Source organism: Manis javanica, chromosome 12 (assembly GCF_040802235.1).
Source record: "Manis javanica isolate MJ-LG chromosome 12, MJ_LKY, whole genome shotgun sequence".
In the NCBI taxonomy this organism is placed as follows: Eukaryota; Metazoa; Chordata; class Mammalia; order Pholidota; family Manidae; genus Manis; species Manis javanica.
In genome coordinates, this window is record NC_133167.1 from 91848157 (window position 1) to 91875842 (window position 27686).

The 27686-nt window shown below is 37.0% G+C and overlaps 1 protein-coding gene across 3 annotated transcripts in view; it reads left to right on the forward strand.

The window, feature by feature from the left end:
• The window catches only part of GTF2E2 (general transcription factor IIE subunit 2), a 93643-nt gene that overhangs the window by 30275 nt on the left and 35682 nt on the right, over nucleotides 1-27686 (forward strand). For all 3 annotated transcript variants that reach the window (XM_073219063.1, XM_073219064.1, XM_073219065.1), the window contains exons 4-6: nucleotides 14108-14215; nucleotides 15744-15926; nucleotides 26932-27025. In XM_073219063.1, coding sequence (XP_073075164.1) covers nucleotides 14108-14215; nucleotides 15744-15926; nucleotides 26932-27025 — 385 coding nt within the window. The remainder of the gene's footprint in view (nucleotides 1-14107; nucleotides 14216-15743; nucleotides 15927-26931; nucleotides 27026-27686) is intronic.

Below are 27686 nucleotides of genomic sequence, written 5' to 3' on the forward strand. Positions count from 1 at the left end.
TAGATATCTCCTTCTTCGTTCCAATGGCAAGTCCAGGAATCGGTGGGATGGATGCAGCTACAACTGTAGCAGCGCCTGGATCTTTGTTGAGGTTTTTTGATGATTATCTTCTGGTATGAGTTTTCCAGAGAGTGCTGATGTTGGAAGTTCTTCTTCATATGGTATCTTAGTTCATTTTCTGGGTAGCCAAATTAGGCTTTGATCCTCTGTATAAACACAAACAGACCCTTTGCCCACACTTTGATATGCCCTTTATACCATTGTGTAGAACTCATTGGAGGTCACCACACAGGAACTGCTTTTATTTTTTTTTTAAGAGAAAGGAATATTATCAGAAAAATGTACCTCCATAGCTGATCATCTGACACCCTTTAAGTGTTCAAAATTAAGGATAAGAAATCGATTTTTTAATGAAATGTATGTGGCTGTCTCCTCCCTTCCTCCACTGGTTCCTCTATCGGAGGTATATATTATTTATTGATAGAATGAAACAGGATTTAGCACCAATTTTTAGTCTTATTTTTAGATTTTGTGGGTTTAAGTGCTGAGAAATAAATGTTTGTATAAATAAAGTGTATTATAATGGATATTTTGTGATAGTGAGACCTTCCAAGTTACATGCCAGAAATCACTTAGGGATTTATCATCCAGCAGTTATCATTTGACAATTCAGTTACGTCTGTCTTCATTTCTGTTGAAGCAAAATAATGGGAACCACATAACTTGCCATAGAATTTGTTACCTGGTCTTTAAACATTTACTTTCCTAGTTTCTAAAAAGTCCATCAAACAGGCTTTACCAACATGTAGCAAATGTCAAATCTGTCAGCTCCCCCTTCCTCCCCTTACAGGCACTTTCTTTAATCTGATGATGTTCTCAAGGGTGGTTGGGAAAGTAAAAATATTACTAATTTTAGTATACGTTTGCCAGTATAATTTATTTCATAAAATATTGTTATCTCATGTGTATTACCATATTTTTTATCAAAACCTTAAGGATGAAGTACTACCTTATTTAATTTATAGAATGTATCTTCTTGTTAACAAAGCTAGTTTCCCTTGTCAGATTGACCAGCTTGTTTTAATCAAGTTTATATATCAAACTTGTTTTTTAAGTTCAAATAAATACATTAATACATATTTTAAATACTAGAAATACCAGTGAGAAATAAATTAGAATGCATACTAAAAGAAACTACTAAGGTAGTTGAAATTCAAATTACAAGGATCAAATTTATTAATTTATACATTTTTATAATTAAAAAATACACTGCTTATCATGTTACATTGTGTTATATATGCTGAAAGGTGTGTTACTCCTTTTCTAAGTGTGTGTGTTTGTATCTTTTTGATGACTGATTTTCAGCTTTTAGTTATAAATAAAAGGGAATAACTCAGAACTAAATTTTATTGTAGAGTAATTAATGAAATGATACTATTGCTAAAAAATGAATTGGTCTTACAATTAGCTATGACTTATTTTTTGATAGGTAGAAATAGGAAATTATTTAAAAGATGCAGTGAGAATTGACTAATCAATAAAATTTTCATGATATAATTTGACATAATAGGTTTTAACTGCCACTTTGAAGAATTCACACTCAGTCTAAAATAGTCTGTATGCAGTTTTTGTGGGATTTTTGGAACATAACTTGAAAATTTGATAGTCTTGGAAAGTATTTGTTTTATTTAGAAGAACCCGCTCCCTTAAGAGCTACTGCTTCAGCTCTTAAAATGTGCTTTTTCTTCACATTAACAAATGCTCAAGGAATGAGTATTGAGAATTGCTGAAGGAAATTACTCATACTTGGAGAAGATCTAGTTTTTTTTTTTTGTCTAAAATGTATGAGCCATTTATTTTTATTTTTGTTTATTTTTTACATTAAAAAAATTTTGTTATCATTAACCTACAGTTACGTGAAGAACATTATGTTTACTAGGCTCTCCTCTATACCAAGACCCCCCCACAAACCCCATTACAGTCACTGTCCATCAGCATAGTAGGATGCTGTGGAATCACTACTTGTCTTCACTGTGTTGCACAGCCCTCCCCTTTTCCCCACCTGCCACATTATACATGCTAATCGTAATAACCCCTTACTTTTTCCCCACCCTTATCCCTCCCTTCCACCCATCCTCCCCAGTCCCTTTCCCTTTGGTAACTGTTAGTCCATTCTTGGGTTCTGTGAGCCTGCTGCTGTTTTGTTCCTTCAGTTTTTCTTTATTCTTATATTCCACATATGAGTGAAATCATTTGATACTTGTCTTTCTCCGCCTGGCTTATTTCACTGAGTATAATACCCTCTAGCTCCATCCATGTTGTTGCAAATGGTAGGATTTGTTTTCTTCTTATGGCTGAATAATATTCAATTGTGTATATGTACCACATCTTCTTTATCCAGTCATCTATTGATGGACACTTAGGTTGTTTCCATATCTTGGCTATTGTAAATAGTGCTGTGATAAACATAGGGGTGCATCTGTCTTTTTCAAAGTGGGCGGCTGCATTCTTAGGGTAAATTCCTAGAAGTGGAATTCCTGGGTGAAATGGTATTTCTATTTTGAGTTTTTTGGGGAACCTCCATACTGCTTTCCATAATGGTTGAACTAATTTACATTTCCACCAGCAGTGTAGGACGGTTCCCCTTTCTCCACATCCTCACCAACATTTGCTGTTGTTTGTCTTTCAGATGTTGGCCATCCTTTCAGGTGTGAGGTGATATCTCATTGTGGTTTTAATTTGGATTTCTCTGATGACTAGTGATGTGGATCATCTTTTCATGTGTCTGTTGGCCATCTGAATTTCTTTGGAGAAGTGTCTGTTCAGCTCCTCTGCCCATTTTTTAATTGGATTATTTGCTTTTTGTTTGTTGAGGTGCATAAGCTCTTTATATATTTTGGATGTCAATCCTTTATTTGTCATTTATGAAAATATTCTCCCATACTGTAGGATACCTTTTTGTTCTTTTGATGGTGTCCTTTGCTGTATAGAAGCTTTTCAGCTTGATATAGTCCCACTTGTTAATTTTTGCTTTTGTTTCCCTTGCCTGAGGAGATATGTTCATGTAGAAGTTGCTAATGTTTATGTCCAAGAGATTTTTGCCCATGTTTTTTCTAGGAGTTTTATGGTTTCATGACTTACATTCAGGTCTTTGATCCATTTCAAATTTACTATTGTGTATGGGCTTAGACAGTGATCCAATTTCATTCTCTTACATATAGCTGTCCAGTTTTGCCTGCACCATCTGTTTGAAGAGGCTGCCATTTCCCCATTGTATGTCCATGGCCCCTTTATCATATATTAATTCACCATAATATGTTTGGGTTAATGTCTGGAGTCTCTGTTCTGTTCCACTGGTCTGTGTCTCTGTTCTTGTGCCAGTACCAAGTTGTCTAGATTACTGTGGCTTTGTAGTAGCTTGAAGTTGGGGAGCGAGATCTCCCCCACTTTATTCTTCTTTCTCTGGATTGCTTTGGCTATTTGGGGTCTTTGGTGTTTCCATATGAATTTTTGACCTATTTGTTCCAGTTTGTTTAAGAATCTTGTTGGTAATTTGATAGGGATTCCATCCAATCTGTATATTGCTTTGGGCAGGATGGCCATTTTGATGATATTAATTCTTCCCAGCCAGGAGCATGGGATGAGTTTCCATTTGTTAGTGACCTCTTTAATTTCTCTTAAGAGTGTCTTATAGTTTTCAGTTTATAGGTCTTTCACTTCCTTGGTTAGGTTTATTCCTAGGTATTTTATTCTTTTTGATGCAATTGTGAATGGAATTGTTTTCCTGATTTCTCTTTCTATTAGTTCACTGTTAGTGTATAGGAAAGCCACAGATTTCTGTGTGTTAATTTTGTATCCGGTAACTTTGCTGTATTCCGATATCAGTTCTAGTAGTTTTGGAGTGGAGTCTTTAGGGTTTTTTATGTACAGTATCATGTCATCTGGAAATAGTGATAGCTTAACTTCTTCTTTACCAATTTGGATGGGTTGTATTTCTTTGTTTTGTCTAATTGCCGTGGCTAGGACCTCCAGTACTATGTTGAATAACAGTGGGGAGAGTGGGCATCCCTGTCTTGTTCCCGATCTCAGAGGAAAAGCTTTCAGCTTCTCGCTGTTCAGTATAATGTTGGCTGTGGGTTTATCATATATGGCCTTTATTATGTTGAGGTACTTGCCCTGTATACCCATTTTGCTGAGAGTTTTTATCATGAATGGATGTTGAATTTTGTTGAATGCTTTTTCAGCATCCATGGAGATGATCATGTGGTTTTTGTCCTTCTTTTTGTTGATGTGTTGGATGATGATGATGGATTTTTGAATGTTATACCATCCTTGTATCCCTGGGATGAATCCCACTTGGTCATGGTGTATGATCCTTTTGATGTATTTTTGAATTCAGTTTGTTAATATTTTGTTGAGTATTTTTGCATCTACGTTCATCAGGGATATTGGTCTGTAATTTTCTTTTTTGGTGGGGTCTTTGCCTGGTTTTGGTATTAGGGTGATGTTGGCTTCATATAATGAGTTTGGGAGTATTCCCTCCTCTTCTATTTTTTGGAAAACTTTAAGGAGAATGGGTATTATGTCTTCTCTGTATGTCTGATAAAATTCCGAGGTAAATCCATCTGGCCCTGGGGTTTTGTTCCTGGGTAGTTTTTTGATTACCACTTCAATTTCTTTGCTGGTAATTGGCTTCTTTAGATTTTGTTTTTATTCCTTGGTCAGTCTTGGAAGGTTGTATTTTTCTAAGAAGTTGTCCATTTCTTCTAAGTTTTCCAGCTTTTTAGCATATAGATTTTTATAGTATTCTCTAATAATTCTTTGTATTTCTGTGGGGTCTGTCATGATTTTTCCTTTCTCGTTTCTGATTCTGTTGATGTGTGTTGATTCTCTTTTTCTCTTAATAAATTTGGCTAGAGGCTTATCTGTTTTGTTTATTTTCTCAAAGAACCAACTCTTGGTTTCATTGATTTTTTCTATTGCTTTATTTTTCTCAATTTTATTTATTTATTCTCTGATCTTTATGATGTCCCTCCTTCTGCTGACTTCAGGTCTCATTTGTTTTTCTTTTCCCAATTGCAGTAATTGTGACGTTAGACTATTCATTTGGGTTTGTTCTTCCTTCTTTAAATATGCCTGGATTGCTATATACTCTCCTCTTAAGACTGCTTTTGCTGCATCCCACAGAAGTTGGGGCTTTGTGTTGTTGTCATTTGTTCCCGTATATTGCTGGATATCCATTTTAATTTGGTCGTTAATCCATTGACTATTTAGGAGCATGTTGTTAAGCCTCCATGTGTTTGTGAGCCTTTTTGCTTTCTTTGTACAATTTATTTCTAGTTTTATACCTTTTTGGTCTGAGAAGTTGGTTGGTAGAATTTCAATCTTTTTGAATTTACTGAGGCTCTTTTTGTGGCCTAGTATGTGGTCTATTCTGGAGAATGTTCCATGTGCACTTGAGAAGAATATGTATCCTTTTGCTTTTGAATGTAGAGTTCTGTAGATGTCTATTAGGTCCATCTGTTCTAGTGTGTTGTTCCGTGCCTCTGTGTCCTTACTTATTTTCTGTCTGGTGGATCTGTCCTTTGGAGTGAATAGTGTGTTGAAGTCTCCTAAAATGAATGCATTGCATTCTATTTCCTCCTTTAGTTCTGTTAGTATTTGTTTCACATATGCTGGTGCTCCTGTGTTGGGTGCATATATATTTATGATGGTTATATCCTCTTGTCGGGCTGAGCCCTTTATCATTTTGTAGTGTCCTTCTTTATCTCTTGTTATTTTCTTTGTTTTGAAGTCTATTTTGTCTGATACTAGTACTGCAGCACCTTCTTTTTCTCCCTTCTGTTTGCATGAAATATGTTTTTCCATCCCTTGACTTTTAGTCTGTGCATGTCTTTGGGTTTGAGGTGGGTCTCTTGTAAGTAGCATATAGATGGGTCTTGCTTTTTATCCGTTCTGTTACTCTGTGTCTTTTGATTGGTGCATTCAGTTCATTTACATTTAGGGTGATTATTGAATGATATGTACTTACTGCCATTGCAGGCTTTAGATTCGTGGTTACCAAAGGTTCAAGGTTAGCTTCTTCAGTATCGTACTGCCTAACTTAACTCACTTATTGAGCTATTATAGACACTGTCTGATGATTCTTTATTTCTTTCCCTTCTTATTCCTCCTCCTCCATTCTTTATATGTTGGTTGTTTTATTCTCTGCTCTTTTGTGTTTCCTTTAACTGCTTTTCTGGGTGGTTGATTTAATTTTTGACTTTAGTTAGTATTTGGTTGGTCTGCTTTCTTTGCTATGATTTTATTCTCTCTGGTGACATCTATTTAGCTTTAGGAGTACTCCCATCTAGAGCAGTCCCTCTAAAATACCCTGTAGAGGTGGTTTGTGGGAGGCAAATTCCCTCAACTTTTGCTTGTCTGGGAATTGTTTAATCCCTCCTTCATATTTAAATGATAATCATGCTAGATACTGTATTCTTGGTTCAAGGCCCTTCTGTTTCATTTCTTTCTGGCCTGTAAGGTTTCTGTTGAGAAATCTGATGATAACCTGATGGGTTTTCCTTTGTAGGTGACCTTTTTCCTCTCTCTAGCTGCCTTTAAAACTCTGTCCCTTTCCTAATTACAACCCTTAAATAGAATTCGTGCCTCATATCGAATTCACCGAGTATCATAATTCCTCCAAGTGGTAAAGATACCTCAAGACAAATGCTGGGCATAGAAGTCACAGGGCATAAATCTGCAAAGAAGTAAAAAGCTAACCTTTTCAAACAATATGGCCTCTCTCTCACTTACCAACTTTACATTTCCCTGTATGGCCCCGGAAGATGACTGGTTAGCCAGAGATGGGTAAGATTCCTCAAGGGAGGATCAACCTAAGACAGGCACAGTCGCAGGGGGGCCATCAGGTGAGAAATTGGGGATCAACAGAGGTGAGGCTTAGAACCTCATCCCCCCTGTTTTGAGAGAAATCTTCTGCATCCGTGGATGTTTTATTGCCCTTGTCTAGCTTGGATTAACACATAGTCTACAGACACACACCTGATCATCTACATTTGCTCTCTTACTACACTAAACTATGTTTTCTACCTTTATCTTGCATCTACCTACCACTTCAGCATTTTATTAAAAATAATAATAATAATAAAGGGAGAAATGTTGGATTCACATATAAATCAAGTATAAAAATCAAACAAATATTCATATTTGACCTGATTGTTTATAGTTCATAATGCGTGGTCAAAACCGAAAGTTTCTGTGATGACTGCCCTTGTACTGTTCACCATGTAAGAACTTATTCACTATGTAAGAATTTGTTCACCATGTAAGAACTTGTTCATTATGCTTCAGAAGATTGGAGACTGATGAGAATTAGGCTTGGGGTGGATTAATGATTGTGCATTGAGCATTGACTCCCCTATACAGAATTTTATTGTTGTTAACAACCATTTGATCAATAAATATGAGAGATGCCCTCTCAGAAAACAAACAAACAAACAACAAACAAAAAATTCTCCATCATAGTATAAGTTGGTCACAGGTATGGAAGTGCAGCATGGAGAATACAATGATCCTGTAATATCTTTCTATGTTCATAGATACTAACTGTACTAATTGGGGTCAGGATCTAATAATGTGGTTAAGTGTTGAATCACTGCATTGTATACCTGAAACCCATATAATAATTGTATATCAACTACACTTTAATAAAATGTTTAAAAACAAAAAATAAATAAATAAAACTCTGTCCTTGTCCTTAATCTTTGCTATTTTAATTATTATGTGTCTTGGTGTTGTCCTCCTTGGGTCCGTTCTTTTGGGAGTTCTGTGTACTTCCGTGGTGTGTTTGCTTATTTCCTCCCCTAGTTTGGGGAAGTTTTCGGCAATTACTTCTTCAAATACACTTTCTATCCCTTTTTCTCTCTCTTCTTCTTCTGGTACCCCTATAATGCGGATATTGTTCCTTTTGGAGTGGTCACAGTTTTTTTAATGTTGATTCATTCCTGGAGATCCTTTTAACTATCTCTGCATCAGGTTCTATGCGTTCCTGTTCTCTGGTTTCTATTCCATCAATGGCCTCTTGCACCTCATCCATTCTGCTTATAGACTGTTTTATTTCTGTAATCTCCTTCCGGATGTCATCCCTTAGCTCTTGCTTATTTGTCTGCAGCTCCATCAGCATGGTTATGACCTTTATGTTGAATTCTTTTTCAGGGAGATTGGTTAGGTCTGTCTCCCCAGATTCCTTCTCAGGGGACGATGTCTGGGTTAGTCTGGTCTGGATCAAATTCTTCTGCCTTTTTATGGTGATAGAAGTAGTTGCGGGAAACTTGTGCATGTGTTGGCTGGGAAAATGTCCCTTCTTGCTGGTTTGTGGCCTTCCTCTCCTGGGAGAACAGTGAGCCCCAGCGGCTTGTGCTGGGCATTGCACACAGACGGGGTTTCTGATTCTTGCCCAGCTGCTGTTCAAAAATCTCTTCCCTGGTGCTGTGGGCGTGGCCGGCTTCAGGCTGCTGCTCCAGTATGGCGGAGCTGCATCGATGGGGAAACCGGCGGGAGGTTGTTTATCCCTGGGAGGGGCCTCTGATCTGCGCTGCTGCCCAGGGGCTTAGGGTGCCCAGAGTTCCCTGGGATTCCCAGCTGCTGGGCTAAGTGTCCTGGGACGTTTCCGTCCAGCTGTGGGGTCCCTGTCCCTTTAAGTGTTTCAAAAAGCACTTGCTTTTCTTTGTCCTGGGGGCGCTGGCTGCGGGGACCCACTCACAGGTTTTACTGTCCTGTTTCCGTAGTATCCAGCACCCCTCGCACTGTGTGTCTGTGCTCTGGTGCGAATGGTTAGGGCTGCGTATTTAGCAGTCCTGGGCTCCCTCTCCCTCCTCACTCTGACTCCTCTCCTCCTGCTGGGAGCTGGGGTGAGGGGCGCTCGGGTCCCGCCGGGCCATGTCTTGTATCTTACCCCCTTCATGAGGCAGTGGGTTCTTGCAGGTGTAGATGTAGCCTGGTTGTTGTCCTGTGTCTTCTGGTCTCTCTTTTAGGGATAGTTGTATTTGTTGAATTTTCAAAAATATATATGGTTTTGGGAGGAGATTTCCGCTGCTCTACTCATGCTGCTATCTTGGCTCCGCCTCTGAAAAGATCTAGTTTTATACTTGGAAAAAATGTAGTATTTTTCTTAGGTATCTCATACCAGTGTTGTCTTCACTTTGCTGTTATTAGACTCTCCCCAAAGAGCAGTGCTTCTTGGGCATGGAGGTGGGGGCTGTGGGAACAGAAGAGACAAAGCTCTTGAAAGGAAACTACTCTCAATTACCAACAAACTGTAAAGTTTCAGACTTTAAAATGTCCTACTGGGCACTCCAATACCCTGTTATTAATTTTTACAAAAATACATATGACTTGGAAAAGACATCTGGCAGCTATTTACCGTTTATGAAGGCTTTCGCCAAACAACATTTTTTTGATTTGTACTTTTCTGGGATCACTGGAATTTATTACATCTCCAGGCCATACATCATTGATTCTGGGGGGAGGTAAGGGTTCTAGCTGCTTTTCCGTAAAGAAGGGAGGGCCTGTTATGAAAGGGAAAGAGTGCATATGAAAGATGATCTGTAAACCGATAATTAGAAAGTCTTCAAATTGTCCCTTATGTACCCTTTTGATGAACTGATAAAAACCAAGAAAGAAAACAAGGGGAAATCTCAGTTTATTTGTTCTGTTTTGGAGGAACTCTAATTGCTCAGTGAGAATTACAGTTATGTGGAGGAAGTTCAGGAAGATTGACACAGTGTAATTTACAGTAGCAAGTACTAAACAGGAAAGAAAGGCAGGTACAGGAACTTCAAAACCATAATCCTGAGAACATTTGACAGAGGGACAAACTGCCCAACACAGCTCACTAGCTGCCGAGATGGTTATTGTCGTACCTCAGCCTGAAGTCTGCATTGTAATAGAAACTGAGACATAAAAAGATGAAATTATGTTCAGTGAACCCATTTGAGAATATAGAAGACTTTCATGGCCCATTTTAGAAGGATTTTTTAAATAGAAACAGTTAATATGAAACAAGTTTTATAGCTTAAAAGAGTAAGTCTGAAAAACACTCTGAATTATCTTGCAAATTGGCTTATGAAGGCGGCGTCTTTCTCCATCTGAGACTCTGCTTTAGTTCTCAGATGGCCAATCGGTGGTGCACTCTGTTTTGGCAGAGTAGTTTTTCTCTTGATCTCACCATTATCCCTTTATGTGGCTATATCTTGGTTACCTAAAATATCATGTTGGGAAATTTGGAGAGTCTGGTTGAGTACTGTCAGCATCAGCATTAGCTGGGAACTTGTTAGAATACTGTTCTTGGGCCTTTCTAGATCTATTGAATCTGAAACTCTGGGAGTGCAGCTGCGCAGTCTGGTTTAATAAGCTCTTAAGGTGATTCTGAGGGACGTTTAAATTTGAGAATCACTGGCCTAGGTTCTGTCTGAATTAATTCTGAACATTATGTTTGAGTTTTAAAAACTCTGAATGAAGTCCAGAGAAATTAAATGACTGGCTTGTCAACAGCTTTGGTTGATAGCAGGGCTGGGTCAAGAACCTGCCTTTATTTACAGTTTTAAGTGAGGTATTTAAATTATATACTAGGATCTTTCATAGTACAAGTGTAAAAATTTTTTTAAAGATACAAACAAATTGTGAGAAAGTAGAAGTTTATTCTAGGAATGTAAGTGGTTAGTGTTTGAAAATCAGTGTAAGTCATACTAAGAGAATAAAGAAGAAAAATCATACAACCATCTCAGATACAGAAAAGCTGCTGATAAAATTTAACAGGCATTCATGATAACAACTTGTAGCAAATCAGTTGTAGAAGCAAACTTCCTTAAGCCAGTAGAACAAATTTTCTTAATCTTACTCTGAAGGATCCCTTGAAATAATTTTTAGGTCTCAAAGACCTTTGCAAAAAATGTTATAACTGCAGCTCATATATGTTACCTAATCAAAAGTGTGGATGTAATAAACCAATAATAATTTTCTTTTGAACAGAGAAGAGTTTTGTGTCTTTGTATGTGTATTTTGCACAATTTATTAGCCTAGTGTGGGGGTGGGGTGGGGGTTGGTTCTTCTTCCTCAGAAAGGATATCAGCTCTGATGCAGCTTAATGTAGTATAAGTAAAATGCAGTTTTTTCTTTCTCTCTCTGTCTCTCTCTCTTTTTTAAACCATATCCAAGTAGGCCACTTGTTTGGAAATGAGCAGAAGAGTCAGAAAAGGATCCTTCACCCAGGTGCACATTTGTATTGAAAGGGAGGGAAGAGATAGTTCAGTTTTGTTTTTTAGTTCTTCCACGTGGTTTTCAGCAATGCTTGAGACTTGCTGATAGCCTTCCTCACTATCACACTCAAACAGCATCACAAGGTTTGCTTTTGCCCCATGACTTTTCCAGAGATTTTGTTTTCCTTTGAAATTTAGAGATCTTGTGACTTAAGGTCAGAGCACTTTTTTTCTAGTGCCTTGCAGAAGAAACTGGGGCAGCCAGTTCACATGATTAAAAAAAAAGGTCTACTAAGAAAGCTAGCTTCTACAGTCATTGTTTCTCTTCAAAGTACTCAGCAAAGTATAGCCTCCGCTTTTCTTGAAGGCACTTCTGAATTTACCTTTTAGCTTAAATGTTCTTTTGAAATCTCTGCTGAGCCACTGGATTTCTGTACGTAGCAGATTTATGTGTTCAGGCACACTGGTCTTTGTTTACTAAAGCAAAGCATTTTTGTAGCATCATTCAAGGTATTTCTCATTTCATTAAAAATTTTTTTTTAATTTTGGTATTATTAATGTACAATTACATGAGCAACATTATGGTTACTAGACTCCCCCTATTATCAAGTCCCCACCACATACCCCATTACAGCCACTGTCCATCAGCATAGTAAGATGCTATAGAATCACTACTTGTCTTCTCTGAGCTATACTGCCTTCCCCGTGCCCCCGCTACATTATGTGTGCTAATCATAATGTCCCTTTTTCCCGCATATCCCTCCCTAGACCCTTTCCCTTTGGTAACTGTTAGTCCATTCTTGGGTTCTGTGAGTCTACTGCTGTTTTGTTCCTTCAGTTTTTGCTTTGTTGTCATACTCCACAGATGAGTGAAATCATTCGGCACTTGTCTTTCTCCGCCTGGCTTATTTCACTGAGCATAATACCCTCTAGCTCCATCCATGTTGTGGCAAATGGTAGGATTTGTTTTCTTCTTACGGCTGAATAATATTCCATTGTGTATAGGTACCACATCTTTATCCATTCATCTACTGATAGATACTTAAAGGTTGCTTCCATTTCTTGGCTATTGTAAATAGTGCTGTGACAAACATAGGGGTGCATCTGTCTTTTTCAAACTGGGCTGCTGCATTCTTAGGGTAAATTCCTAGGAGTGGAAATCCTGGGTGAAATGGTATTTCTATTTTGAGCATTTTGAGGAACCTCCATACTGCTTTCCACAATGGTTGAACTAATTTACATTCCCACCAGCAGTGTAGGAGGGTTCCCCTTTCTCCACATCCTCGCCAACATTTGCTGTTGTTTGTCTTGGATGTTGGCCATCCTTACTGGTGTGAGGTGATATCTTATTGTGGTTTTAATTTGCATTTCTCTGATGGTTAGGGATGTGGAGCATCTTTTCATGTGTCTGTTGGCCATCTGAATTTCTTCTTTGGAGAAGTGTCTGTTCAGCTCCTCTGCCCATTTTTTAATTGGATTATTTGCTTTTTGTTTGTTGAGGTGCGTGAGCTCTTTATATAATTTGGATGTCAACCCCTTATCGGATCTGTCATTTATGAATATATTCTCCCATACTGTAGGATGTCATTTTGTTCTACTGATGGTGTCCTTTGCTGTACAGAAGGTTTTTAGTTTGATACAGTCCCACCTGTTCATTCATTTTTGCTTTTGTTTCCCTTGCCCAGGGTGATAATGTTCATGAAGAAGTTGGTTATGTTTATGTCCAAGAGATTTTTGCCTATGTTTTTTTCTAAGAGTTTTATGGCTTAATGACTTCCATTCAGGTCTTTGATCTATTTCAAATTTACTTTTGTGTATGGGGTTAGACAATAATCCAGTTTCATTCTCTTGTATGTAGCTGTCCAGTTTTGCCAACACCAGCTGTTGAAGAGGCTGTCATTTCCCCATTGTATGTCCATGGCTCCTTCATCGTATATTAATTGACCATATATGCTTGAGTTTATATCTGGGCTCTCTAGTCTGTTCCCCTGGTCTATGGATCTGTTCTTGTGCCAGTACCAAATTGTCTTGATTACTGTGGCTTTGTAGTAGAGCTTGAAGTCATGGAGCGTAATTCTCCCCGCTTTATTCTTCCTTCTCAGAATTGCTTTGGCTATTCGAGGTCTTTTGTTGTTCCATATGAATTTTAGAACTATTTGCTCTAATTCGTTGAAGAATGCTGTTGGTATTTTGATAGGGATTGCATTGAATCTGTAGATTGCTTTAGGTAGGATGGCCATTTTGACAATATTAATTCTTCCTGTCCATGAGCATGGGATATGTTTCCATTTATTGCTATCAGTTTTCTATGTTGGGCTGTCTTTGGGGTAGATTCCCAGAAGTGGGGTTGCTGGGTCAAAGGTTTTAAGTACATTTATATTGCGAAATTGCCCTCACTAGGAATTGTATCCGTTTATCTGTAGTGTGTGAGAGGGCCTGTTCCCTTACAGCCTAACCCATAGAGTCAAATGTACAGATTTTTGCCAGTTTAATAGTTAAGATCTGTCTTGGTTGAAGTTATCTTTTTCATATACATATAAGCTTTTTGCAGTTCTTTTTTGTGATTTATGTGTTCCTCCTGTCTTTGGACCATTTTCCTGGTAGGTTTTTGTAGCTGTGAAAATATTAGGACAATTAATTAGCTCTTTGTGCTATGAGTTGCAAATATTTTTTTCTCAGTTTATTATTTGGATTTATAAACCTATTGAGTTTGAACTCACTTCTGTCTGGTTTTATATTCTCTTAATGGTACATGTTCTACATTCCTGAAAAGATTCATGTACCTATAACTATTATTTAAAGCATCTAGCATTTTAAAACTGTCTTCTAATGACAGTTTCTTCCCTCAATAGACACGGCATCAACGAGGAGACACACATCCTTTAACTTTAGAAGAAATTTTGGATGAAACACAACATTTAGATATTGGACTCAAGCAGAAACAATGGCTAATGACTGAGGTAAGAATAGTCTTAAAATATTATAAAAGAAAAAAAATTAGTTGTGAAATTTGATAATTATTTTTATTTTTTCTTAAAACTGGTATAGGGTTTTTAATGTTTCTTAAATATAAACATTTTAAGATTGATTTGTTTTTACATAATACATATTCAAAAATGCAAAGACTTTAGCATAAAATTGTAAAGAAGTTAGTCATTATACCAGTTCCATTTAATATTTTACAGAACAATGCTTTTTTTGAATTGCTAAATTTAAAATATACGTATTGGCAAATTGTTTTTGCATATGTTTTAGGACATTTATAACATAAGGTATGGGGGGATAGCAAGGTATTTGTTGCACTCTTACTGCTCTTAGGACTTGACAGTGATGTTAGTGCCTCTAGCAGGTTACTTTTGAAAAATAATCATGAGCATGTGTACGTACACACAGTATTGGAAGAAACTCCCAGTCAGTCAGTAACTGCTAATTTGTAAATGAATAACATTTTGAAAATTCACTTTTCCATTTAAGTATGAAATGACAATTAAGAAGACTACTTTCTAGGACCAGTGCTATATTCTAAAGACCAAATGTAAAATTCCTAAAATGCAATCAGTTAATTTTGTTTAATAGCAAGCAAAATATTGTTCTTGGTTTTCATGATATAAAATGGGCCAGTTAATCAGTATCATCATAACTCACTATTTTAGTGATAGGCAAATAGTGGTAATCCACATTTAAATTTCATTATTTTACCTAATCTTGGAATTTCAAAGGCTACCCACATCAGAAGATTTTTAAAAATTACTATTCCATTTTCCCTCCTTTCTTCTTTCTGTGTTTTTTTTCTTTCTCCTCTCATCGTTTGGTTGGCAGCTGCAGAAGAAAATAAATAGGGTTGCTCATTCTTAAAGAGCTTTCCTTCTGATATTAGCTGTACAATGGAACTGATTAGGAACATAATTCTATTCAGTAATTTCTATGTTCCTACTCAGTTTCATTCTCAAGCTGACATAGGTAAATTTCTTGTATGCACTAGTCTGGTGCTTGTCATTTCCTTCCATGGCTGCTAGTGCCATTCGTTACCAGTTGGGGGGCAGCCTGCCTATTGATCTTCATTCCAGGGTACTGTTTCTCACATGATAGTGCCAGTATGCGGTAACTGTATATTGAGGGTGGGATAGGTGATACCCAGCTCACTTTGTCTATTCATGTTAATAGACATTTTACTGATTCTTTCCTCTTTTTTCTTTCAAAAGAAGACTGGTATGGTTTTCTTCAAAGTAGTTGCAATAAAATAGTTTCTTGTCATCCAAAGACTATGTAAAAAACATTTTTTTATAAAAGATGTGCACCATGCTGATCTCTACCTGTTGTTTGGGTTCTAGATGTTCAGTATTTTAGATCTGCTAGTAGATATTCACAAGGCGTTTTTAAATTTGCCGGTATATTGAATATTGGTTTTTTTTAATGTTTATTATAATTTAAGAATGTGTAGATGAGGCTTCTTTTGGTTAATTTATGCAAATTGTGTCACTGTTGCAGGCATTAGTCAATAATCCCAAAATTGAAGTAATAGAGGGGAAGTATGCCTTCAAGCCCAAGTACAACTTGAAAGATAAGAAGGCCCTGCTTAGGCTGTTAGATCAGCATGACCAGCGAGGCTTAGGAGGAATTCTTTTAGAAGACATAGAGGAAGGACTGCCCAATTCCCAGAAAGCTGTCAAGGTAATCTCTTTTCTTTCTATGCCTTAATATAGTTTGAATTAATATTGTCATCTTGGTTTTGAACAAATAGCAAGAATTTTTACATTTTTATTTATATATTCTTGGGATCATGGTGAGCCAGTCGAAGATCTGAAATTTGTGTCTTGTGCTACAGAGCAGGCCATTTTTGTGTAACTGTGACAGCTCCCTTCTGAGTTGTGTATGACTGATTCTTCAGAATAGCATATTTCTGGAAAGTCTACTTCAAAGACATTAGTATTTTTCTTATAAGTTGTTATATTTGTATACAAGAGCTACTTCAATAAAGCTAGCTGGCACTGCTAACATGAGGGAACAGAGTCATTAAAACACAAAGTCATTGACTAATAATCTGGCTGTTTTGATTTCCTAGAGGGAAAATCATACAGATTAAAAATCATACAGATTACATTTCCACTTTAAATTTGGAACTGGCTTTGAAGAGTCTGCTTAATCTTTATTCTTCACAGTTGCTCATGGTTGATGCTAATACGAGCAGGTTCATTCTTTTTGCTACCTGTGGAGTGAAAATTACCCCTTTCTCTCCTCTACTTCTTGGTACTTCAGTTACATGTTAGACGTTTTTGGTATTGTCCCACAAGTCACTGAGGCTCTGTTTTTTTTTCTTTCAACTTGTTCTCCTGATCTGTTGTCAAACCTGACTTTGTTTACTCCAATTTGTTGTTAAGCTCAATTGATGAATATTTTATTTTCAAGATTGTAAGTTTCAGGTCTGTACTTTTCATGCTTATGTTTTGTTGCTTTGCTGAGATTTTATTTTTTTTGTTTATTACAGCCCCATTTTCCATTATAGTCCTGAGTATAATTTCTTGTAATTGCTTTAGATTTCAACAGCTGGGTCATCTTGGGGCTAGTCTGCACTGGCTTTCTATCTCTTGAGTATGGGTCATACTTTCTTATTTCTTCATAAATCCAGCAAATTTCTATTGAATATTGTGAAGTATATGTGCAAAGATTCAGGATTCTGTTATATTCCTGTAAAGAGCATTTTTGTTTTGTTTTTCAGTGGGCAGTTACCTTGGCTAGAGTCATACCCCAAACTGTGTCTTCTCTGCAGTGGATGGCATATGATACATGTTTTTTATTCTTTTACCTCTTGCTCTTTTTATGCAAATTTTGTCCAAAATTTATATAGTTTTTGGAGGAGGATTGCTTGCTTAGGAGCTTTTTGGCCATTACTAGAAGCAGAAACCTCTTAAGGTGTTTAACTTTAAAGCGTCTAAACTTAACCTGTACAAATGTTGCAAATAATATGTGACCGAGTTGATACATTATGCTTATGCACTTTATAGCATGTTGAAAGATAGAACCACTGAATCCTAGCTTGACAGTTGAGAGTGCTAGATACTTTTTCTGCTCCATTCTTTTTTTTTTCCCCGTTTTTTTAGGGGCCAATATTGTTACCATGCAGTAGGTTTTTGGTTACATTCTAAAGTAGAACAGTGACATAAGTTAATAGTTGCTTATTCTATCTTAAATAATTTTGTGATGTTAAGTCACTTTGATACCCTGTCTTTAGTGGCTCTCTTTCCTAAGGATCAGAACTGTAAGGATCATGAAAAGGACACAATCTATTTCTTTTTCAGGCAGGATTATTTCTAAATTGTTAGAAGTCCAGAATTTTTATTCTGTTTTTAAAAAATGCAATGATGTCTTCTATCCTAAGTAATTCCTCATGGGAGTTCGTTGGCATAATGAAGTTAAATTCCTTCTGTCTTGCTTCCATTTCTTCAAGTTCTTGTTGGAGATACAAGGTAACTATTGCTGTCATTTTGTTCACCATATAGTGCTTTGAAAAAATGTAGGGCATAGTGGTAGCAAGGAGCAAAAAGGATTGCAAAAGCAAGGAAACAAGGGAATGAGGAATACCAGTTCACTGTTCCAGATTACTCATTCCTTAGTAATTGTTGTTTGGGGTTTTCCAATAATGAAATTAACTTTCAGTGTGGTCTTACAAGACCAGTCTGCATTTGTAATACGATTTAATTTTGAGGTGATGTGTTGTTCAGCTACTCAGAATTTTTAATTAAAATTTTTTTCTTAGTTTTAAAAAACACAGTTTAACATCTTAATGTTTAGTTCAGTAGTGTTAAGTATATTTACATTGTTGTGCAAAAGATCTGCAGAACTTATACTTTGCAAAACTGAAACTCTAAACCCATGAAACAACTCCCCTTTTCCCCCCTCCCCAGTAGCCGGCAAGCAACATTCTACTTTGTCTCTGATTTTAACTACTATAAGTCCCTCCTATAAGTAGAATCATACACTGTTGTCTTTTTGTGCTTGGCTTATGTCACTTAGCACAATGTCCTCAAGGCTCATCCATGTTGTAGCATTTGTCAGTTTCCTTCCTTTTTAAGACTGAATAATACTCCATTGTATGTATATGTCACATTTTGTTTATCCATTCAGTTGCTTCCACACTTTTGCTATTGTGAATAACGCTGCTCTGAACATTAGTGTGAGAATACCTCTTCAGGACTCTGCTTTTAATTCTTTAGGATATGTCCATGAAAGTAGAACTGTTGCATATTAGTTATTCTATTTTTAATTTTGTAGGACCTCCATACTCTTTTCCACAGTAGCTTTACCATTTTACATTCTTACCAGCAGTGTACACGGGTTCACATTTCTCCATGTGCTTGCCATCACTATTTTCCATTTTTTTGAGTCACTAGCCTAATGCATGTGAGTTAGTATCTCATTGCAGCTTTGATTTGCATTCCCCTATTGAGTAGTGATGTTGAGCATTTGTTCATGTGCTTATTGCCCATTTGTATATATTCCTTGGAGAAATATCTGTTCAAATCCATTGCCTGTTTTTGAATTGAGTTATTTGTTGTTGAGTGGTAGGAGTTCTCTATATATTCTGGGTATTAACTCTTACCACACATATGACTTGCAAATATTTTCTCCCATTCTGTGTGTTGTCTTTTTACTGTGTTGATGTTGCCTTTGATGTATAAAAAAGGTTTTAATTTTTGTGAAGTCAGATTTATCTGTTTTTTGTTTTGTTGTCTTTAGTGTCATATCCATGAAATTGCCAAATCCAGTGTCAAAACCTTTTGTTCTGTATTTTCTTCTGAAGAGTTTTATAGTTTTAGGTCTTACATTTAGGTCTTTCATTTGTTTGGAGTTAATTTTTATATATTGTGTTAGGTAATGGTCTGCTTTCATCCTTTTGTTTGGGAATATCCATTTTCCTACCACTGTTTGTTGAAAATACTGTCCTTTCCCCATTGAGTGTCTCAGCACACTTGTCAAAAATCATTTGACCATATATGCACCAATTTGTTTCTGTGCTGTCTTATTCCATTGGCCTCTATGTCTATGGCAGTGGCCTTTATGCCACTACCACTCTGCTTAGAATTACTGTAGCTTTATAGGAAGTTTTGCAATCAGAAATTGAATCCTCCAGCTTTGCTTTTCTTTTTCAAGATTGTTTTGGTTATTTGGAGTCCCTTGAGATTCCATATAAATTTTAGGGTGGGTTTTTTCTTATTTTGACAAAAAACATTGGGATTTTAACAGGTATTGCATTAAATCTGTAGATTGCTTTGGGTAGTATTGACATACTCATCTGTGAAACTGGGATGTGTTTCCATTATGTAATGCCTTTCTCTGTTGCTTGTTACACTCTGTTTTAAGTGTATTTTGTCTGATAAAAGTATTGCTACCCCTGCTTTCTTTGGTTTCCATTTACATGGAATATCTTTTTCTATTACTTCACCTTCAGTCTATATGTGTTTTTAGGTCTGGAGTGTCTTGCAGGCAGCATATAGCTGGGCTTTGTTTTTTCATCCATTTTACTCACCCTGTATCTTTTGATTGGAGCATTTAGACTATTTACATTTAGAGTAAATATTCATAGGTATGTACATTTTGGTAATTGTTTCCTGTTTTTGTTTTTTGTAGCTCTCTTCCTTTTTTGCTCTCTTGTGATTGATGACTTTTTATTGTTATGCTTGGATTCCCTTCTGTTTATTTTTTGTTGTGTATCTATTACGTGTATTTGGTTTGTGGTTATCATAAGGCTCACATGAATTCTAAGTGTATAGTGGTCTGTATTAAGTTGATGGCTGCTTTAGTGCAAACACATTGTAAACACACTATATTTTTACTTACCCTCATCCATATTTTATGTATATGGTATCATATTTTGCATCTTTTAGTTTGTGATTCCTGTAGCTAAATTTTTAGATACAACTGATGTTATTACTTTTGTCTTTTAACCTTCAAACTAGCTTTTAAGTGATTGATCTACTACTTTGGCTCTATGTTTGCTCCTCCCAGTGAAATTTTTTCCTGTTTGATTTTCCTTTAACTTTTGTTGGTTTGGGAAACTCTCCTTCAATTCAGAATGATAACTTTGCTGTGTTAAGTATTATTAGTTGTAGATTTTTTGCTTTCAGCACTTTAAATATATTATGCCAATTCCTTCTGGCCTGTAAGTTTTCTGCTTTTGCTGTAAGGAAAATCAGCTGATAGCTGAATGGCTGTTGATTCCTTCTAGTGTATTTTTCATTTCATTTAGTACATTTTTTAGCTCTGATTGGTTCTTTTTTAAGTTTTCTGTCTCTTTGATGAAGTTCTCCCTGAGTTCATTCACTCTTCTCTCAAGTCCAGTGAGCATCTTTATAACCATTACTGCAGTTCCTAGCATCAGTGGTGGAGTGCCTGACCTTTTTGTTTCTCTGTCTCTCTTGCCATTTTCTTTTCTATTTTTAATTGACACTTTTCAGTGTCTATATGAGACTACTGCTGTTTTGTTCCTTCTGTTTTGCTTTGTTTTTATATTCCACAAATGAGTGATGAAATAATGGTATTTATTTTTCTCCACCTGGTTTATTTCACTAAGCATAATGTCCTGTAGATCCATCCATGTTGTTGCAAATGGCAGGATTTCTTTTCCTTTTATGGCTGAATAATGTATTTTTATTTTATTTCATTTTTTAAATTTTGGTATCATTAATGTACAATTACATGAGCAACATTATGGTTACTAGACTCCCCCCATTATCAAGTCCCCACCACATACCCCATTACAGTCACTGTCCATCAGTGTAGTAAGATGGTACAGAGTCATTACTTGTCTTCTCTGTGTTGTACTGCCTTCCCCATGCCACCCCCTACATTATGTGTGCTAATCGTAATGCTCCCTTTTCCCCCTTATCCCTCCCTTCCCACCCACCCTCCCCAGTCCCTTTCCCTTTGGCAACTATTAGTTCATTCTTGGGTTCTGTGATTGTGCTGCTGTTTTGTTCCTTCAGTTTTTGCTTTGTTCTTATACTCCACAGATTAGTGAAATCAGTTGGCACTCGTCTTTTTCTGCTGGCTTATTTCACTGAGCCTAATACCCTCCAGCTCCATCCATGGAGCTGTTGAATGCAACAACATTTGTTGTTGTTGCAAATGGTAGGATCTGTCTTCTTCTTATGGCTGAATACTATTCCATTGTGTAAATGTACCACATCTTTATCCATTCATCTACTGATGGACACTTAGGTTGCTTCCATTTCTTGGCTATTGTAAATAGTGTTGTGATAAACATAGGGGTGCATCTGTCTTTTTGAAACTGCATCCCTTCACTTTTAGTCTGTGTCTCTTTGGGTTTAAAATGAGTTTCTTATAGGCAGCATTAGATGAGTCTTGTTTTTTTATCCATTCTGCCACTCTGTCTTTTGATTGGTACATTTTTCCATTTACATTTATGGTGATTATTGATATATATGTACTCATTGCCATTTGATTAATTGTTAGATTCTGGCTGTGTTTAATAGCTCCTCTCTGTTACTTTCTTCCTCTTGTACTTGTGTTATTGATGCTTTTCTTTAGTGTTATTATTGAATTGCTCTTTATTTTTTTTTGTGTGTGTTATTTATTGTAGGTTTTAGTTTTGTGTTTACCAAAGGTTCAGGGATGGCTCCTTTACTATATAATAGTCTATATAAACTGCTGATTAGTCTGTTTCAAGTACAGTCTAAAGGTACTTTTTTTTCCTCTTCTTCCTCCTCCTCATTTTTCATATTAGATGTCATAGTCTGCACTTTTTATGTATCCCTTGACTGATCTTGTGTATAGTTTATTTTGCTTCTTTTGTTTTATTTTAATTTTTACTTGCTTGGTAATTAGTTGGTCTACTATCTTTACTGTGGGTTCATTTTCACTGGTGAAAGATACTTAGCCTTAGGATCATTTCCTTCTACAGCAATTCCTTTAACATACTCTGTAAGGCTGGCTTAGTTGTGGCGAATTCCTTCAACTTTTGTTTATCTTCAGATTGTTTAATATGTGCTTCACATTTAAATGATAATCTTGTTGGGTAGAGGATTCTTGATTGGAGGTCCTTCTGTTTCAGTACATTAAATATATAATGCCAGTCCCTTCTGGCCTGTGGAGTTTCTGTTGAGAAGTCTGCTGCTAGCCTGATGAGATTTCCTTTATAAGCAATCTTTTTTCTCTCTCTGAATGCTTTCAACTCTCTCCTTATCCTTGATCTTTGCCATTTTATTTATTATATGTCTTGGTGTTGTCTTCCTGGGGTTCCTTTTGTTGTGGGATCTCTGTGCTTCCATGGCCTGAGTGTCTATTTCCTTCCCCAGATTGGGGATGTTTTCAACAATTACTTCCTTAAAGAGACTTTCTATCCCCTTGTCTTTCTCTTCTCCTTCTGTTACCCCTGTTGTGCAAATACTGTTTTGTTTGTATTGGTGACATAGCTCTCTTATCATTCTTTCATTCCTAGAGATCCTTTTTTCTCTCTGTTCCTCAGCTTCCTTTTTTTCCTCTTCTCTCGTTTCCATTTCATTTACTGTGTCCTGTACATGTTCTCATCTACTTTTAAATCCCTCCATTGTGTGCTTCATCTCAGATACTGTATTCTTCAGCTCTGAGTGGTTCTTTTTCAGGTCTTCTATATCTCTTTTGAAGTCCTCTCTCAGATCTTGAATACTTTCTGGAGTTCTGTCCTCTAGTTTTGTTTGAATCATATTCCTCTTCATAGTCATTTTGTCAGGGTTTTTGTGTTTCATCCTTTGTATTAGATGGATCTGCTATGCTTCCTGGTCTATAGAGTAATAGCTTTGTGAAGAAGGTGTCCTGTGGTGCTCAGAAGCTCAAGATCTTTTACTCTACAGTGTCTGGCTCTATTTTGTGGGGCCCCAGCTGTTGGCATGCAATGGGTGGGGCTGCCTTTCTGTCTGTCTGCTGTAGTGTTCTCAGTCTGGGCTGGCAGTTTGCTTCTGTTGCCCATTTGTGATCAGTGCAGGATTCTCTGCTGAAATCACTGTGGGTGGGGTTGCCCACTTCCTGGCCTGCAGCAATGATAGGGCTGCTGGGGTAATGGGGGTGGGTAGGCTGATGTGGGGGTCTGCCCAGGCCTGAAGCACAGCAACAGGCTTGGGCACCCACAGGGAGGGAGGTGCTCTTGGGTCTGGCTCTGGTAGGCACCTCCCTGGTTGGGCTGAAATGGAGCCAGGCAAGCTGAGTCTCCCTCTGCCTGCGGCAGCAAAGTCCAACTCTACTGCTGGGTTGAGTGGGTTGACTGGCAGTGTGCACAGGGAGGAGCCTCGGGGCTGTGTTTGCAGTGAGGGGGATATAGCATCTGGGGTTCTGGAGTTCCTGACCTGTTTGGCTGAGGGAGGGTTGGGGAGATATTGTCCACCTGCCCTTTCTTCCAAGGAGACAGTTCTGTCTAACCCTTGCCCTTCTGGCACTCCTCCTGCTGTTTGCACATCTTTAAAACTACCCATTCTTCCTTTGTCTCAGGGGACTAGTGGAGCTTGCCTGTTCTCTACAAGTCGTTGGAATCTCAGCCTCTGAGTGTTCCACCTGCCCTTGGTGTCCAGCCCTGCTAGTCACCAGAATCCAATGTAATGTGAGCTCGTGCTCCCAGGGCAGATATCCAGGGCCAGGTGTTCAGCACTCCTGGGCTCCTACCACCTCCCCACTTTGTTCCCCTTTCTCCCACCTGTATGCTGGGGTCTGGTGGGGGGCTTGGATCCTGCTCAGTCATAGCTCTGCCACTTTACACTTTTCTGTGAGGTCTTCTCCTCTTCCCCAGTTGTAGTAGTCTATTTTGTAGTCATCAGGTCATTTTCAGGTTTAGTTATATTTGCTATATTTTCTTGTTCTGTGTTTTGGGGAAAAGGTTTCTGTCTTGTCTTCCTACTCCACCATATTCCCCCTCTCCCCTGCCCTCCACCTTGCCATTTTCTGTGGAGTCTCTCTAGCCTTTGTTGAGTAGAAGTTCTTCAGTCAGCCCCCAGTTCCTCAGGAGGAACTGCTCTATGTGTAGGTGTAAATTCAGTGTGTTAATGGGAGGAGGTGAGTTCAAGTCTTTCACCACCATCTAAGACAAGTCCTTGAAATGATTCTTGGTTTACAGTTTTTTCCTGTTAGCACTTTGAATATGTCAGCTCACTGCCTTCCTGCCTTCAAAGTTTCTGATGAGAAATCTGTTTTTAATCTTAATGAGGTTACCTTCCTTGTATGTGATTTCTTGCTTCTCTCTCTCTGCTTACAAGATTTTCTCTTTGTCTTTTGAAAGTTTGTTTATAATAAATCTCAGTCTGGGTGTCTTTAAGTTCATCTTAATTGGTGTTTGTTGACACATTTGCAAATGTTACTTCTTCAAATACTCTGCCTCTTTCTCTCTTCTCCTGCTGGGACTGCCGCTGTTCATATGTTGGTCCACTTGATGGTGTCCCAGAGGTCTCTTAGGCTCTGTTGCCTTGTCTTTCAGTCTTTTTTCTGTCTGTTCCTCATACTTGATGATTTCCCTTGTCCTGTCAAGTTCACTGATTCTTCTACCTGCTCAAAAATGCCTTTTAATCATTATAGTGAAATTTCAATTCACTTACTGTTGTTTAAGCTACAGATTTTCATTTTGGTTTCTTCCTAGATTTTCTTTATTGTTATTGCTATTTGCATTTTGTCCATACATGGTTTTCTTGACTTTCTCTGTATTTTCCTTTAGTGTTTTTAGCATATCTTAAGGCAGATGTTTTAAAGTCTTTGTCTAGTATACCATCAGGTATTTTTCAAGGACTGTTAGATTATTTTTTCCTCTGAATGGGCCATACTTTCCTGTTTCTTTGTATGCCTTGTGATTTTTGGTTGAAAACTGGACATTTGAATCTAATGCTGTGGTTACTCTGGGAACCTGATTATCTTCCTTCCCTAGGTCTTGCTGGCTTTTTTTATTTTGATTGTTGTAGTCTGTCTCTGTGGCAAGAATTAGCCCAAGGTGTAATCTTAAAGTCTCTCCAGGTCTTTCCTAAATCTTTATTTGGACATGCATTGTCACTTTCTAATTTTCCCTGTTTATGGAGTTGTTTTTGCATGTCTTGGTATTTAATGTCATCCAAGCCTTCCTAAGGAAGTTGCAAGTCTGTAATAGATGCCAGACTTGCAACTTCCAGTCTCTAATAAACTCCAGAATTTCAAAGTAGTTTCTTCAGACAGATTCTGCCAGTGTGATTGTTGTCTAGGTTGAGAGACACATTTTCTAGTGCTTCCTCTATCATCTTCTGAGAATCTTGTATAATATGTTTTGCAATCAGGAGCTCTGAGACCTCCAACTTTATTCTTCTTCAAGATTATTTTGCCATTCAGGATCCTTCAAGATTTCATATTAATTTGAGGGTGATTTTTTTTCCTATTTCTACAAAAAGTGCTGTTGGACTTTGGTAGGGATTGCATTGATTCTGTATATTGCTTTTCGTATTATTGGTATCTTAACAATATTAAGTCTTCCAGCGCATGAACTTGGATGTCTTACCCCTATTTTGTGTTTTTGATTTCTTTTAGTCATGTCTTTTGAATTCTTTCATATATCTTTCATATGTAATCATAACCATTTACCACCTGGGCCCAATGGACTTTATTTGGTTATTTAAAGTAATTTTCATTTTGTGAATAATTTACATACATAAGAATACAGAGATGGTGAAGAACAGCTTTATTAGAAATTTTATTAGGATTTTGACATAGCAAATCTGTGTATCAAGTACATTTTTGTGAACACTCATAAGAAAGATGAAAGAATAGTGTATGTCCTGTCAGCAAAGTGAGTTGGGTAGCATTCCTGTCACACAATGTGATAAAGTCCATCTTTCATGTTGAATAACTGACTGGGTGACAAGACCTTATTTCCTAACTCCTTAGAAATATGTTGATTCTTAAGCTTGAGATTATTAATCTGTGGTATTGTCATCTAAAGACTCATAGTTTGAGATTTTATTTCTCTGGTGTATTTCTTCATCATTAGGGTCTAGAGTGCTGCTATCTAGCTTTTTGCATTCTTGTTCTCATTAATTCATAATAGTGAAATACCTTCTGTCAGTTTTCTTGTCATGGAGGAGTGTAAAATAAATAGATTCTAAATTGCCGTCTGTGTTCAGTGAAGGCTAAAAGACAGCAAAGACTGTCCCCATCTTTTATATCTTCCTGAAAGGGATGATTGCAGTACTTTGGGCAGTGCAATAAGAAAACTGAAGGATGGCTGTTCATTTCACCATTGCATCACACTACTAGGTGATTTAATCATTCTTCCATTTTTCTCATTGTTTTAGCTTGTTAAGAGTATTATTGGAAACAGTTGATAGTTCCATGTTAATTGTGAACATTTCAAGGTAGAGGAAAAGTAAGAATACTAAGATCCCATAATTTTTCTTAGGTTTATAAAGTGGTCCAGTGGTCCCAAATCATAATTGTAAGAGACTGAATTTACTCCAGTTTTAAAAAATAAGTAAATTTTCTCTTTGTTCTTTGGAGGACCTCTAAGATTGGGGGAGGGGAAAGTCTTGATAATAGAAAGAAACTCAGGAAATAAAATTAGGTCTAGTGGACCCTAATGGTATATTGACGGCAAAAAGTAGTGGGAGCCCTTTTTTATTAAAAAAAACTTTTGAGATTGGGTGAGGTAATTTGGAGTTAACTGAATTCTTTTTTCCTTATCTTTTAGGCTTTAGGGGACCAGATACTTTTTGTAAATCGTCCTGATAAAAAGAAGATTCTTTTCTTCAATGATAAGAGCTGTCAGTTTTCTGTGGATGAAGGTAAGCCTTTCTTTATATATACTTTTTTGTTTGCAAGCGTGTCACAAATTTAGGGTGGCAAAATTTACAATGATTATAATATAATTACAACTTAAATTTTATAATATTGCTCTTTTAGTATTATCTCTTAGAGCAGAGCTACTAACTCCTATGTCTAACATCTTGTTTCTCAGAATGCAATTTGAAACATGTAATTTGAAAGATTTTAGGTTAATTATCCTTGCAGTCATGGTAAAGCAGTTAAGGATTTCTTATGCTTATAGCTCAGCTTTACCAAATAGGAGGTTTTTTTTTTTTTTCTGTTATTTTACAAATATTATTTCATATGTTGACATGAATGCTTGATGCAAGACAGGAAAAAGAACAAACTTGGTGACCAGTATTCTCTCAACTTATAAATCTTTTGATTATCAAATTGGTTAAGGCAGGAGATTACTTTTTTCTTTCTGGCAAGTACAGAGTTTTATGGAAGATACATGTTTTGCCTTATACTAAATGTGTGATAACTGTATTTTGGATTTTACTTTAAAAATATTTCATTAGCTTTTTTTCATGTAAAACAGTAACTAAAGGGTTTAGTCATGAGAAATTTCTTTGACCTACAAGTAGAAATTCTCATTTAAACAAATGTACTTTACTATAAATATGTACTAGTTTTGAA